General features: G+C 53.5%; 1 protein-coding gene across 3 annotated transcripts; it reads right to left on the bottom strand.

Annotated features, from left to right (window-relative positions):
* Positions 1–779: 779 nt before the first annotated feature.
* HMGB3 (high mobility group box 3) lies at positions 780–10,160 on the bottom strand. 3 transcript variants are annotated; one of them, XM_058713144.1, is made up of 5 exons: positions 10,052–10,160; positions 5,173–5,327; positions 4,906–5,045; positions 4,249–4,423; positions 780–3,780 (listed from the first exon to the last, which is right to left on the bottom strand). In XM_058713144.1, the coding sequence occupies exons 1-5, from the start codon at positions 10,095–10,097 to the stop codon at positions 3,640–3,642; spliced, it is 657 nt and encodes a 218-aa protein (XP_058569127.1). In that variant the 5' UTR covers positions 10,098–10,160; the 3' UTR covers positions 780–3,639. The 3 variants fall into 3 exon arrangements, with proteins under 3 accessions (XP_058569127.1, XP_058569128.1, XP_058569129.1); XM_058713145.1 differs by lacking the exon at positions 10,052–10,160 and adding an exon at positions 7,561–7,658; XM_058713146.1 differs by lacking the exon at positions 10,052–10,160 and adding an exon at positions 7,362–7,465.
* Between the last annotated feature and the right edge of the window lie 1,547 nt (positions 10,161–11,707).

Here is an 11,707-nt window from a genome sequence, read left to right as displayed (position 1 = left end):
GGTGCTGGATTTTATCAATACTTTTTATCTATCTATTGATGTGGGGTATTTTTTTTCCCTTTATTTTATTGATATTGTGTCTCAGTTTCTTTTTTAAACTAAAATCTAGAGTGTCCAGGTGGCTCAGTCGGTTAAGCATCCAACTCTTGATTTTGATTCAGGTCATGATCTCACAGTTCATGAGTTTAAGCCCCACATCAGGCTCTGCACCTGCTTGAGACTCTCTCTGTCCCTCCCTCGTACTCTCTCTCTCTCTCTCATAAACAAAAAAAAAAGCTAAAATCTTAGGAGCCTCAAGATACGAAACAGTGGGGGGTTGCTCTGGTGGAAGCAGAAAGTGAAGCCTGGGTTCCACAGGAAACTAGCCAGGGTCCGAAGAAGACGAAGTAGCCCTCGTGGCTGTCATCTAAAAGTCCTCATTGGGCCTGGCTCTGTCAGCCAACTAAGCCCTGACCCTCAGCCTCAGGAGGCCCTGGCTGGCAGGGCTGGCTGACTACAAGTACTTAGCCACTTTATCAACAGCAGCTCATTAGCATCCTGCAAATTGCATATTTATCCCGGCACTGGGCTCCAGAGCCAACTCCCCCACTACCCCTAGGGCTGAAGGGTTGATCTAGGGGATTTGGAATCCTCAACACTTGCCCTTTTTTGATAGTATCTCTCCATTAAAGAGTTCAGATTCTTGGTTACAGCAAACCTTGTACTTCTAAAACCTTGATTATAATCAACCCAAAATACTGAAGTTTGGTGTCTCAAACAGATTGCAGACAGCCCACTGATTACTTTTTGGGAAGACTGATTAAGACACTTTATTACAGAAAATGAATGCATCCAATGTCCCCAAACACATTTGTGACAAGAACAGACACACAGGAGACACAGACAATAGTTGCTACATCACAGGCCTTGTTCTTTCCAAAGGATAAAACATCATTCAAAAATGGGGTAATGGGGTTGGGAGAGAGGTGGTTAGAGAAAGCAGGTACCGTCCTTTTGATTAAAAAAAAAAGTAATAGGTTGACATTGCAAGAAGCCTTAAGTGGTGACACCATCCACTTGTAACTTCACAGAGAAGCTACAGACCATCATACCATTGAGAGGAGCCACTTTGTGCTGGGGTGAAAACATGGACCAAGTGGCCTTAGCTGGAATCTTTAGAACTAAATTCCTTAGTCAAAGATCACTCAGCACAAGGGGGAGGGGCACAAAAGTGTCATCCCCTTGCATAGCTGGCCTGTCTAGCTACAACCAGATAGTCACCACCTAGCAAGTTAGCTTTCCTTTGGGATTACAAGTTGAGCTTCTCTTCCACGTTTGATGAGGTTGACCGGTTCCCAAATCTTAGCCTGGTACATTGTATGTCAGGAGGCAGCAGTTTTAGCCTACGATGCCAAGCCATGGCTAGATGAAAGCAACAAGAGCATGGCTGAGGCAGGGGGTTAATCCTGGAATAAGTGCCTCTGGGCAAACCTCAGGACCAAGGGTTTTTCAATTAGTGGTCGTTTTCTAGAGGAGCTAGAAAAACACATTTAGGACAAATGGTTCTGATGTGAAAAGCAATGGCTATGAATACAGATTACAGTTGGGCCAGTGACCATGACCGTGACATACCCATCCAGGACCGGACAGGGTGGGGAAGACACAGCCTGCAGAGGCATGCAAGTTTCCAAACAGTGAATTTTAAGAAAAAAGCTGCTTTCTCCTGAGTCATGTCACGAAAATACTCCCGAGTGCTTCACAGCCTCAAACATAACAGAGTATTCATGCCAGGTGATACTAATGCTCACCCACAATATAGTTTCCTCTATTGCCAATGGTGAAGATGAGTCAGCCCTCAAAAGGGTTTTCCACACCACCACTAGCCACCGTAGCCATCGCATCACCCCCTGCCCCAACTTGGACAGAATGTTCCACCAGCCACCAACATGAAATAACCACTGAAACACAAGCCGAGCTTCTCCCAGGTTAACAACATGTAACAACCACCTATGTTTGCAATCAATGAATGCCAATTGTGGGCAGGCCATCCAACCTCACATATGACGCGTGTGATGCTTAGAAACAACTGATCCTGGCAGCCTGCCTGCAGTTCAGGTGCCCTGAGATGGAGCCTGCAACGCCACCCGTAGCCAGCTTCCTTGGGCTGTTTCGTTCCTTGAAGAGGTAGGAAAACAAATGGATACCACTCCGTACCCCACCACCCTTCCCCCCTCACTGGGGTCCGGTAGACAGAAGCGATAGCTGTGCAGAATGGTGTTGTGGTTGTTGAGCAGAATGGTATTCTGCTACATGTACTGGGGGCAGGGGCGATGAAAGAAGAAAAAGAAAGCCTGAACGAGATACACCATACCCTTAGGAGATTGTTTTTCGCTGTTTAGCAATGAATTTGGCCCCACAGCATGGGGGGCAGGGAGGGCGGTGGCAGGAGGCAAAAAAAAAAAAAAAAAAAGCCCTGCATAGTAGTCAGCCTCAATCCTAACCACCCACCTTCCTGCACCTCTGAAGGCTGCTGCTAAAACTTGCCTGGGTCAAGTTATCTTGGCTTCTACATTCAGCAGTTCAGACTTCATCTTATGCCACTCAGACACAAACAAAATCATGCAATACCTTCAAGTAGCCTCTTCATCTCCATTCTAAGTAAGCTGGCCACATTCAGAGAAGATACCAGATGTGCAGGGAGGCAAGTCCCCAAATACAATGGAGGGGGTTGTTAGCTAAGACTGCTGGGAGTCAGAAATTTAGACTGTTATAGTAGAGAACAGTTTTAAAAATGTAATACTGTTTATTTAACTTCAAAAACATTTCAGCATTCTAAACATACAAAAAAATAACAGAACGTTGCAAATTGTGTTTAGTACAGAAGGTTCTTGAACTCTCATTGATGCAGTGGCTCTTCGCTTTGCTGACAATGAAGGGTTCTACGGTTTGTTTCAAAAGTTTAAAACTACCGCACTTAACTAAAAAAGATCCAAACACTTCTCATGCCAGCTGACCCCCCCTTTTCCACAGCTAAGAATGCCAGCAGAATGCTAGGTCACTATATACAGAAACAAGACAACCTGAAGCTAAACAGATGCCCACTGCAGTGTCCACAGGCCCAGCCTCACAGTGCATGCCCTGAGCTACAGCCCCTCCAAAAGGCATCTTCCCCACAGCCTCAAGCCACGCAAGGAGCATCAATCAAGATTTTGTCTCGGTTGTTCTGTCCTTTTTTTTTTTTTTTTTTTTTTACAAACTATAGATATGTACAGTTGAGAACTCAGGATTTCTAGCCAATAACCATAGAGTTAACACCACCTTACAAATTCAAAAAAGAAAATGCCAGAAACATCTTTAAATGCCTTGTCACACCAACAGCAAAGTGCACAGAGTGAGGAGAACACGAGAGCCTTTTCATTTTAAAAATGTTTGGAAATATGTACAACTTTGATACAGTTTCAGGGTGCTCCAGACCCCCATGGCCGCTTCATGTAAACCACTGACAATTTCTAGAGCACTTTGAAGAGACTACAATATGACCATGACCCAATTGTGTAATTAAACCTAACGAGGGCAACAGACACGCCTCAAATAAGAGAGGTGTCAATGACGGCGCTCCCTACTCTAAGGTATTCACAAGGAGACAGATAAACAGTTTTTTTATTCATCCTCCTCCTCCTCCTCCTCCTCCTCTTCTTCCTCCTCATCTTCTTCATCTTCCTCTTCCACCTTTTTCCGGGCAACTTTTGCAGGACCCTTTGCGCCATCAAACTTTCCTTTAGACTTATAGTCAGCGACATCCTGGAAGGAACAGGGACACATTCCAAGTGAACAGACAAGCTCTCCCACAGCCGTTTTAGGCAATGATGGAAACATGCCATCCCACCTCAGAGTAAGAAAGCAGGAATGGACAACACGTACGACAGGGCAGCTATCTGAAGTAGGTTTTCAGATACATACAAATTTGGTTCTAAGGCGCTCAGATTTAAAAGTTAAGGGGTGTTAAACAGCGCTACCAAGTCCTCCGCCCACGGCGGCCCATGTCATCAAAATTTTTAAGCCTGCCTGCAGTTGTCCCAAAGACCAGATTCTGTCTGAAGCATGAATGCCAGCACTCGCGGCCGATCTTGCAGGGAGATGGTCCCTCACAAGCTATGCTAACTACTCAGCCCACCGAAGCAACCTCACACCCCCCACCCACCCACACCCAGGGCGGCTAACTGCCCACCCATCCAGCTTGGTAGCCTGGGGACAGCTGGTCCGCCTCACCTTCTCATACTTCTCCTTCAGCTTCGCTGCCTTGTTGTTGTAAGGCTGCTTTTCACTGTCACTTAAGTTATTCCACATCTCGCCCAGCTTCTTTGCCACGTCTCCAATGGAGATACCAGGGTTTGTAGATTTGATCTTGGGGCGGAATTCTGAACAGAACAGGAAGAATCCAGACCTTGGGGGGAGAAAATTGTATATGTTAGATGAGAACCCACAAAAACGTGAGCTTAAGCCAAAAATCCCATTCCTGAGCTCACATGCTTCCTACCGCTTGGACACCCCCCTAAAGTAATGTGTGATACCATATTGACAACGTGACCAAGTGGTAGCTTCCAGAAGGTTTAAGATGCTTCAAAAACACCTGGTGCTTTCTCAGTCTCTCAGTTACTGGGAAAAGGGGAGAAAACGTGCCTAAGGACCCTGATGCCCAGACCAGGCTGCCTCCTTCCCAACAGAAAGGCCAACAGGCAGCCAGAAGCACACAGCTCACAAATACTCAGCCTTAACAGCGGACTTCCCTGGCCCAGCCTTGTTAAAGCCCCAAGTATGGAATACTTTGCAGTGTATCTCAACGTTTTTTAGGTAACGTGTCTTCTTAAAATCTTTCAGGTAGAAGGAAAGCTCTTAACTGTTATCCTGAATCCTACAGTCACTTACGGTGGCCTTTTGGGGGCATTAGGGTCCTTCTTCTTCTTGCCTCCCTTAGCTGGTCCATAATCCTTCATTTCCCGATCATAGCGCACTTTGTCTGCCTTTGCCATTTCATCAAATTTAGACTTCTCTTTCCCAGACATTGTCTGCAAAGAACAGGCAAGATGAGTCCAAGAGGAAGAAAACAGCCCCATGGGGCTACTCTGGAAGTGAGTAACCCCCTGCATATGAAATCCAACTAAGACTACCTTGAAGGACACAAAAGAAAAGTACCTTCCACCTCTCAGAGCACTTCTTGGAAAATTCTGCAAAATTGACAGGGACCTCTGGGTTTTTCTTCTTATGTTCTTCTCTGCACGTCTGCACAAAGAAGGCATAAGCAGACATCTTGCCCTTTGGTTTCTTGGGATCACCTTTAGCCATCCTGACTGTGATGGATGAAGGCAGAGAGACAAAGAAAAACAAATACAATGACTAAAGCAGACCTAGGAGACATACCAAAGGCAGAGCAAAATTAAAATTAACGTTGCCATGAGGAAGCAGCCCCCCACCCAATGCCTGATGCCACTGGCAGCTGAAGGCAGAGTGGGGAGGAAATCAGCTTCACTGTCGCTTGTCATTTAACTTTTGACCAGCATGAAGCGCGCTGGTTTGCGAGTTACTTCTCCGAGAGCGATCAAGTTCTCCAAATGGAACCGACCCAAGTGGGGTGGCTGAGCGCTACATTCCGATTCAGAGCGACTGCTACGCTTTGAAAACTACAACCACAAACTGGGAAGGGCGCGGGGAGGACACCTTTGTAGGGGTGCGGGCGGATGCCAGAAGCTTGAGACCAATGACTTAAGGCTAGCTGTCAGCTGTTTAACTCCTGTGTTACAGACAAAAATATGGTCACCGCTGCTACACGCGAGATCAAAGCAGAACTGTAAATAGGGAACATTTGAAATTTCACTATTGGTGACGCGTTTTTGGCTTATAAAAATGGCTTTTGCAAGAAAGGTGATCTGGCAAGTGAGCAGCTATCCCTGTACTAGTAGTTCAAATCCGTCACTTTGTCATTATCTAAAGGGGGAGGGGATGCCAAAAGGGCTAGTCTTGCTCATCTGTAAAGCGGAACGCATGTCCAGCCAGGAATACTTTCTCCAAAGTTTCCAAATAAAAATGCAGCTGTGGCGTGTCATCGTCCCTGTCCCACCCCCCCAGCTTCCCGCCATCTTTTCCTTTTCCCACACCCAAGGTCATCATGTAAAACTAAAGCGCTCCCCTTTGCAGGGACCGACCGAGGGGCTGCGTTAGGGCCCCGCAGTGGCTGTGCGGGTGGGGCGGGACGGGGCGCAGGGGAGCCCGGGGCTGGCAGCGGGCAGCCGGGCTCGGCCCCGTGCTGGGTCACCCGGACACCCATAATTCACCTTCCATTTTGTCAAAAGCTTCCTGATGAAAGAAACTGCCCCTGAAATCCCCCGCTGCCACCCCCGGGGGGCGCGCGGGGCCGGGGGCGGCGGTGGCAGCAGCGCGCCGAGGGCGCGGAGCCGGGCCGGCAGCGACGGCTGCGGCGGCGCCCGCCGTGCCTCCGAGCCCCGCTCGCTAAAATGGCTGAACCGCGCGCGGCCGGCGCAGGCGGCGGCGGCAGCGAACAAAGCGGTCCCGGCCCCGCCACCGCCGCCGCCGCCGCCGCCGCCCGCTCGCCGGCCCCCACCCCGCCCCGCCCCGCCCGGGCCGCCCGGGGGCGCGGGGCGGCGGGGGCCGCGGGCCGGACCCCCCACCCCCCCGCCGGCGCGGGGCGCACTCCTCGGGATAACAAAGGCGCCCGTGCAGCCATGACGCTCGGCCGCGCCGGGGCCCGCGGCGGCGCCCCCGGCCCTCCACGCCGCCAGCCCCGGGCCGCGGGCACCGGGGCCGAGGCCAGAGCCCGCTCTGGAGCCCCGCCCGCCCGTTCTCCCCACGCCGGAGCCCAGCATCGCGCCAGCCATGTTAGCGGCGGCGGCGGCGGTGGCGGTGGCCGCCAGCGGGCAGGCGACGAGCGGGGGGCGGCCGGCCCGCGCACCCCCGGGCCGCCGGGCGCTCCCGCGACGGCCATGTTAATGCAGAAGCAGCAGTGCAGCCCGCGGGCCCGCGCGGCGCCCGGCCGAGCCCGGGAGCGAAGTTTGCCTGCGCCGCAGCCCCCGGCGGGCACCGGCCGCCCGTCCCCCGCCGAGTCCGTCCCGGGCCGGGGAGCACCCGGCCCCCTTCCCAGTGCCGCCGCCCCGCGCCGGGACGCGCGCCGCCCCAGCCCGCAGCCCGCAGCCGCCCCTGGGCTCGCGCCGCCGCCGCAGCTGCCCCAACATCTGGCCTCTGGGGTCCGCGGTCCCTCGGCCGCTGCTCTGGGGGGCGGGGGCAGGGCGGCGGTCGAGGGCGGCTCCCCGAAGGGGGGCTCAGCCCCGACTGCGGGGAGCTGAGGATGAAGCATTGAAAAGTTGAAACACCTGAATTGCTTCTTCCTTCCCCGCCACCTACCAAGAAGGAAGAAGGGGCGGGAAGGGCGCGGGGACGACAGGCAGGGGAAGGCGGCGGCGGGGCGCGCTCGCGGCGGCGCGGGCCGGAAAGTTGTGCGGGCTCTGCGGCGGCGACGGCGGCGACGGCGGCGGCGGCGGCGGCGGCGGGCGCGGGCCGTGCGAAACGTACCTGTATTGTTCGCTAGTCTGGGCAGCGCAGGGCACGACGCGCGGCTCAGCGCTCCCCAGCCTCGCGCTAGCTGCCTCCACGAGAGCCGCCTGATTGGCCAGCGGGCTCCGCCGTTTAAAACAGCCTCCTCGCCCGGCCATTGGCCGCGGGCCTCATGCATATTAAACAGGCGCGGGCGCCCATTGGGCGCGGCCGCTGGGATCATTCATTCAAACAGAACAACCCGCCGGCGCTGGCTGCTGAGGCAAAACAGAGGAATAATAATATTCTCGCTTTTCCACACCGCCCCCCGCCACCCCTTTGAACCGAGCTGGGATCTCAAAGGACTTTGGAGGGGTGGCCACGCCATTCCCGGAGGCCTCGGCCTCTGGCGTGGGAAGACGAGGTCGAGCCCGGCTGCTCCAGCCTCTGCTCCCGCCCCGCTGCGGCCTGGGCGCCTCTGGCCCGGTCCCCTGGCCCCCAGGCAGCCCCTCAGCCCCAGAAAACCTCCAGGGACCGAGCGGCAAGGGTCGACGGTCCTCCACCTGTACCCAGTTTCGACACAGCTCTGCGGCGGGGACCCTGCCTCAGTTCGCTGGCTCCTCATTGCAGGTGGAAGACAGCAGCTCGCTCGCCAACACCTCGAGATATAGGCGCTAGGGCCATGCTACCCCTCCCGAAGGGGACCGGACTGCGCTCCTGCGGATCGCGCTCGGCTAGGCTCTCTGCACTAACTGCCAGAAAGTCGATTTGTGCCTGCATTCGCGGAAAGGACAAGCTAGGTGGGCTAGAGGAGGAAAACGGAGTTTGGCAAAAGCAGAAAAATTGTGAGACATTGTAGTTTTGTGGGCAGGGACCCCCTCTCAGCTGCCTCAGTTCAGACCCACATTCCCTCTGCTCTTCTGATAACACACCTTGGTGAAGAATAAAAGTTGTTGGAATAAATGAATGGGCTTTTACTTGGCCTTGGCTTTGCCACTAGCTGGTGATATGGCCTCCAGCAAGTCACTTCTTTTCGGGGGGAGGGGTCAGGCAATGGTTTTCAAAATGCAAGGGGTGTTTGGAAGTGCCCCATGACTGGGAGTCCTTGCTGGAATTTTATGAGAAGGGGATGGCCAGTGATGCTAAATGTTCTGCACTGCACATGACAATCACACACAAGGAAGTCATTTCCCACTCCAAAAGCTAGTATCAGCCTTGTTGAGAAATATGAGGGCCCTTCCCTCTTTGAGGTGCCACAAGCTTCCTGGAAAGAATGGAAGAAAAACGAAGGATGAGGAAAAGGAGCACATTTTAAGGGTTGAAATTTGGAGAAAACAATGTAAGAGGAATCATGAGCTTTTCTATAGGAATTTCCCTTTCTAAAGCATTTGAGCCAAGATATCCAGCTATTTATAATTCACATATTTAGAAATGAGACCCACCAGAAGATGAGTGTTCTAAATGCCGTTTCCAGAAACTGTGTCTGAGTTTGAGGCGGGCAAGGGAGCTGACTTCGCAAGTCATGTTCCTTGCTACCCCCACCCAGCTCTTGCCAGCTTCTTTGAGCCCCCTGGGAAGGCCTGAGCCCTTGCATCTGGCACTGCTAGGCTTCCATCATTAGGGATCCAACTGAGACCAAAACACAAGGTAGTGCCACTTTTGACAAAAGCTGACAAGCAACAAGTCATTTCCCCAGGTCCCCAATTTAAAGACTCTCAGGAATGCAAACATATTAAGGCCACCTGGTCCAATCCTTTGCCTTGTCTTGTGAGAGCTAGCTGAGTGGTTGCCTACCTTCTGCTTGCATATCTCCACTCCTGGGGAGCTTACCACCTCACTTTGGGGCTGTCTCTTCCATCTCAGGCAATCTCTGAGCCTTGGGGTCACCATCCTGCACATAGCACAATCTCTTACCCTTCAGGGATTTCATGGCAGGCCAGGTGTCTTCTCCAGGCAAACGGCTCCAGGCTCTACCACGATGTGGCTCTCAGGGTCCAACCTGCCCAGACCACTCCCTCCTGCCCTGTCTCTGCCCTTCCCAGAGGGGAGCAGGGTCTCCACATGTGATCTGACCACTGTCTCCCCTCCTCCAGAGTGCCCTAGCCTCTCAATGTCGTTAGGCCTTTCTAGGCCCGAGATGTGACTTGGGGTCTCAGGTAGGACAGGAGTCTCCTTCTGATCCAGCCACCGCCTGGTGTACTGGCCACATCGGGAAGCTGCACTTAGCAGCTGGCAGGTACCAAGGTGGGGGAACCAGAGTGGTCAACCTTCAGAGCCCACAAGGCACTACTTGGGGGGACCCTGGGTGGATAGTGAGGTTCACACTTATAAGCAGAGGCAACTCACAGACAGCGCATGTATACACACTCCCACCAGGGCACACTGAGGGCATTCCCAAAGACAGCAGCCTGAAGGCCCCGTCTAAAAGAGACTGTACAGTAAGTGGTGCCCAGACACCACCCTCAAGACCCGTTCTTCCCCACCCCCTGCCACAGCCCTGCCCATTGGTCTCCTATTTCTGTGGACATACTTCGAATGATTAAGGGGTTCGTATTCTTCAAAGGAATGATTTCCATCTCTGCTCCTGAGAAAGTTCCTCCTTCTATCAAGCCGAAGCGCTTGTCCAGAAGCTAACGCCTATGGACACTGTCGTTAGAACTTCACAGAACATGATTATGACATGGCTGAGTGAGTCAGAGATCTGAAGATGGTTGCCATGGTTCCTTGCTCCTACTGCCCCCCCCCCCAAAATGCACATATCACCCCAAGTCTCTATGTCCTACCTCAGCAGAAACTCATAATTCAGTTCCATGTTCAGAAGGGGGGTGAGGGGATGTGGGGGTGGGGCAGAGGCAAGGTCCTGGGTTTGGGGTCTGTCAGTGACTTTGGGTTTGCCTTTAGCTATGTCACCTCACCTCTCTCAGCCTCAGTGTCATCTCTCAAAGGTGATCTGGCCCACCTATCCACCCTAGCCACTGTGCAGTCTGCTTGTGAGCGAGGTGCCTGAAGGTGGTCTGCTTGTCATCACCACCTGGGAAGGGCTAAAGACCAGTCTGGAAGTTGAAAAAAGTGACTAAAAGTCAGTGGTGCCCAGGCATGGCCTGGACTCAGGGGGCCGGAGGCAGCCTGCCTCCTCCGTCTGCAGCAAAGCCCAGGGCCACGTGACTTGTAGCTCCAACTGGTCAAGGTGATGGAGGGCATTCTGGGCCTCTTTCTGCCCTGGCCGGCACTGGAAAGCACTTTAACCACATTAATCACCTCTGAGGCCCAGCACCAGGCCAACCCCAGCCACAGAAGGGGAACCTCAAACCAGAATCCCCTAAGCTGCTTGGCTTCCTGGGGAAAGCTTGAAAGTAAATAGGAAATAGGGAAAGTGTGGCAAATGCTGTTTAACGGGGTTTTCAGTTCCTACCAACTCAAGGCCCCCAAAAGATTAAAGACAGTCCTCATCATTCAACAACAAAAACGAAAGCCTAGTCCCCTACCTTCTTCTCCACTCCTCCCCTACTGCACCACCCTACCCCCAGGTCTTCCTGGGGTTGCCCAAGGCTTAAACGCGGCCTCAGCGAGGCTCAACCTGGGCAGCCTCCTTTCGAGATTTCATTCAAGTGCAGCCAGAGTGGATACGGGGTGGGGCCAAGTTTTAGAATCTTTTAAAATATGTTAAGGGTACTGCTGTGAAGATCTTACTGGAGGCCGACCCTTTCAGGAGGGGTCTAAGAACCTTTGTAATTCAGATCTTCACAGGTAGGGAGTCTTTAACGGCAGGCTCCCAGGCCCTCCCTGGGGCCCTGCCCTACCCTGCTCACCGCCCCCCCCCCCATCTGGTTCCGGGCCTGGAACCTCCCGTCTCCCCCCCCCCCCCCCCCCCCGCTCTGCTCTTCGGTGGGAACTGCATTCCAGCTGGACTTTTTTTTCCCTAGGGAGGAAGATAGGTGGTCAGGGTCTCTGGCTATTATAAGTTATTGTAAGTACACAGCTGGGCAGAACCTTCGGGGACCGCTAACCCAGCCTCCTCCTGACGCAGGGGACTGCGCGGGAGTCCACAGGAGTCACACCCGGCGTACCCTTAATAGCTCAGCCCCACCGTGGGCGCGCCGGCCACTGGCGAGCTGGCGGGGTGACGAGAGGGTATGGGAAGGGCAGCCGGCGGCCCCGGGAAGCAGGGGCTCCTGGCTCGGGAGGC

This window comes from Neofelis nebulosa, chromosome X, assembly GCF_028018385.1.
Source record: "Neofelis nebulosa isolate mNeoNeb1 chromosome X, mNeoNeb1.pri, whole genome shotgun sequence".
Taxonomy (NCBI): Eukaryota; Metazoa; Chordata; class Mammalia; order Carnivora; family Felidae; genus Neofelis; species Neofelis nebulosa.
The sequence above is the reverse complement of the archived record's forward strand: the minus strand, read 5'-3'. Positions and strand labels throughout refer to the sequence as shown.

Excerpts from the sequence above, each read along its gene's own strand:
- HMGB3 (XM_058713144.1), bottom strand. The coding sequence starts at position 10,097 with ATGGAAATCATTCCTTTGAAGAATACGAACCCCTTAATCATTCGAA. Across the intron at positions 5,046-5,172 it reads AGTGCTCTGAGAGGTGGAAG|ACAATGTCTGGGAAAGAGAA; the intron begins GTACTTTTCTTT and ends TGTTCTTTGCAG. Across the intron at positions 3,781-4,248 it reads TGAAGGAGAAGTATGAGAAG|GATGTCGCTGACTATAAGTC; the intron begins GTGAGGCGGACC and ends TGTTCCTTCCAG.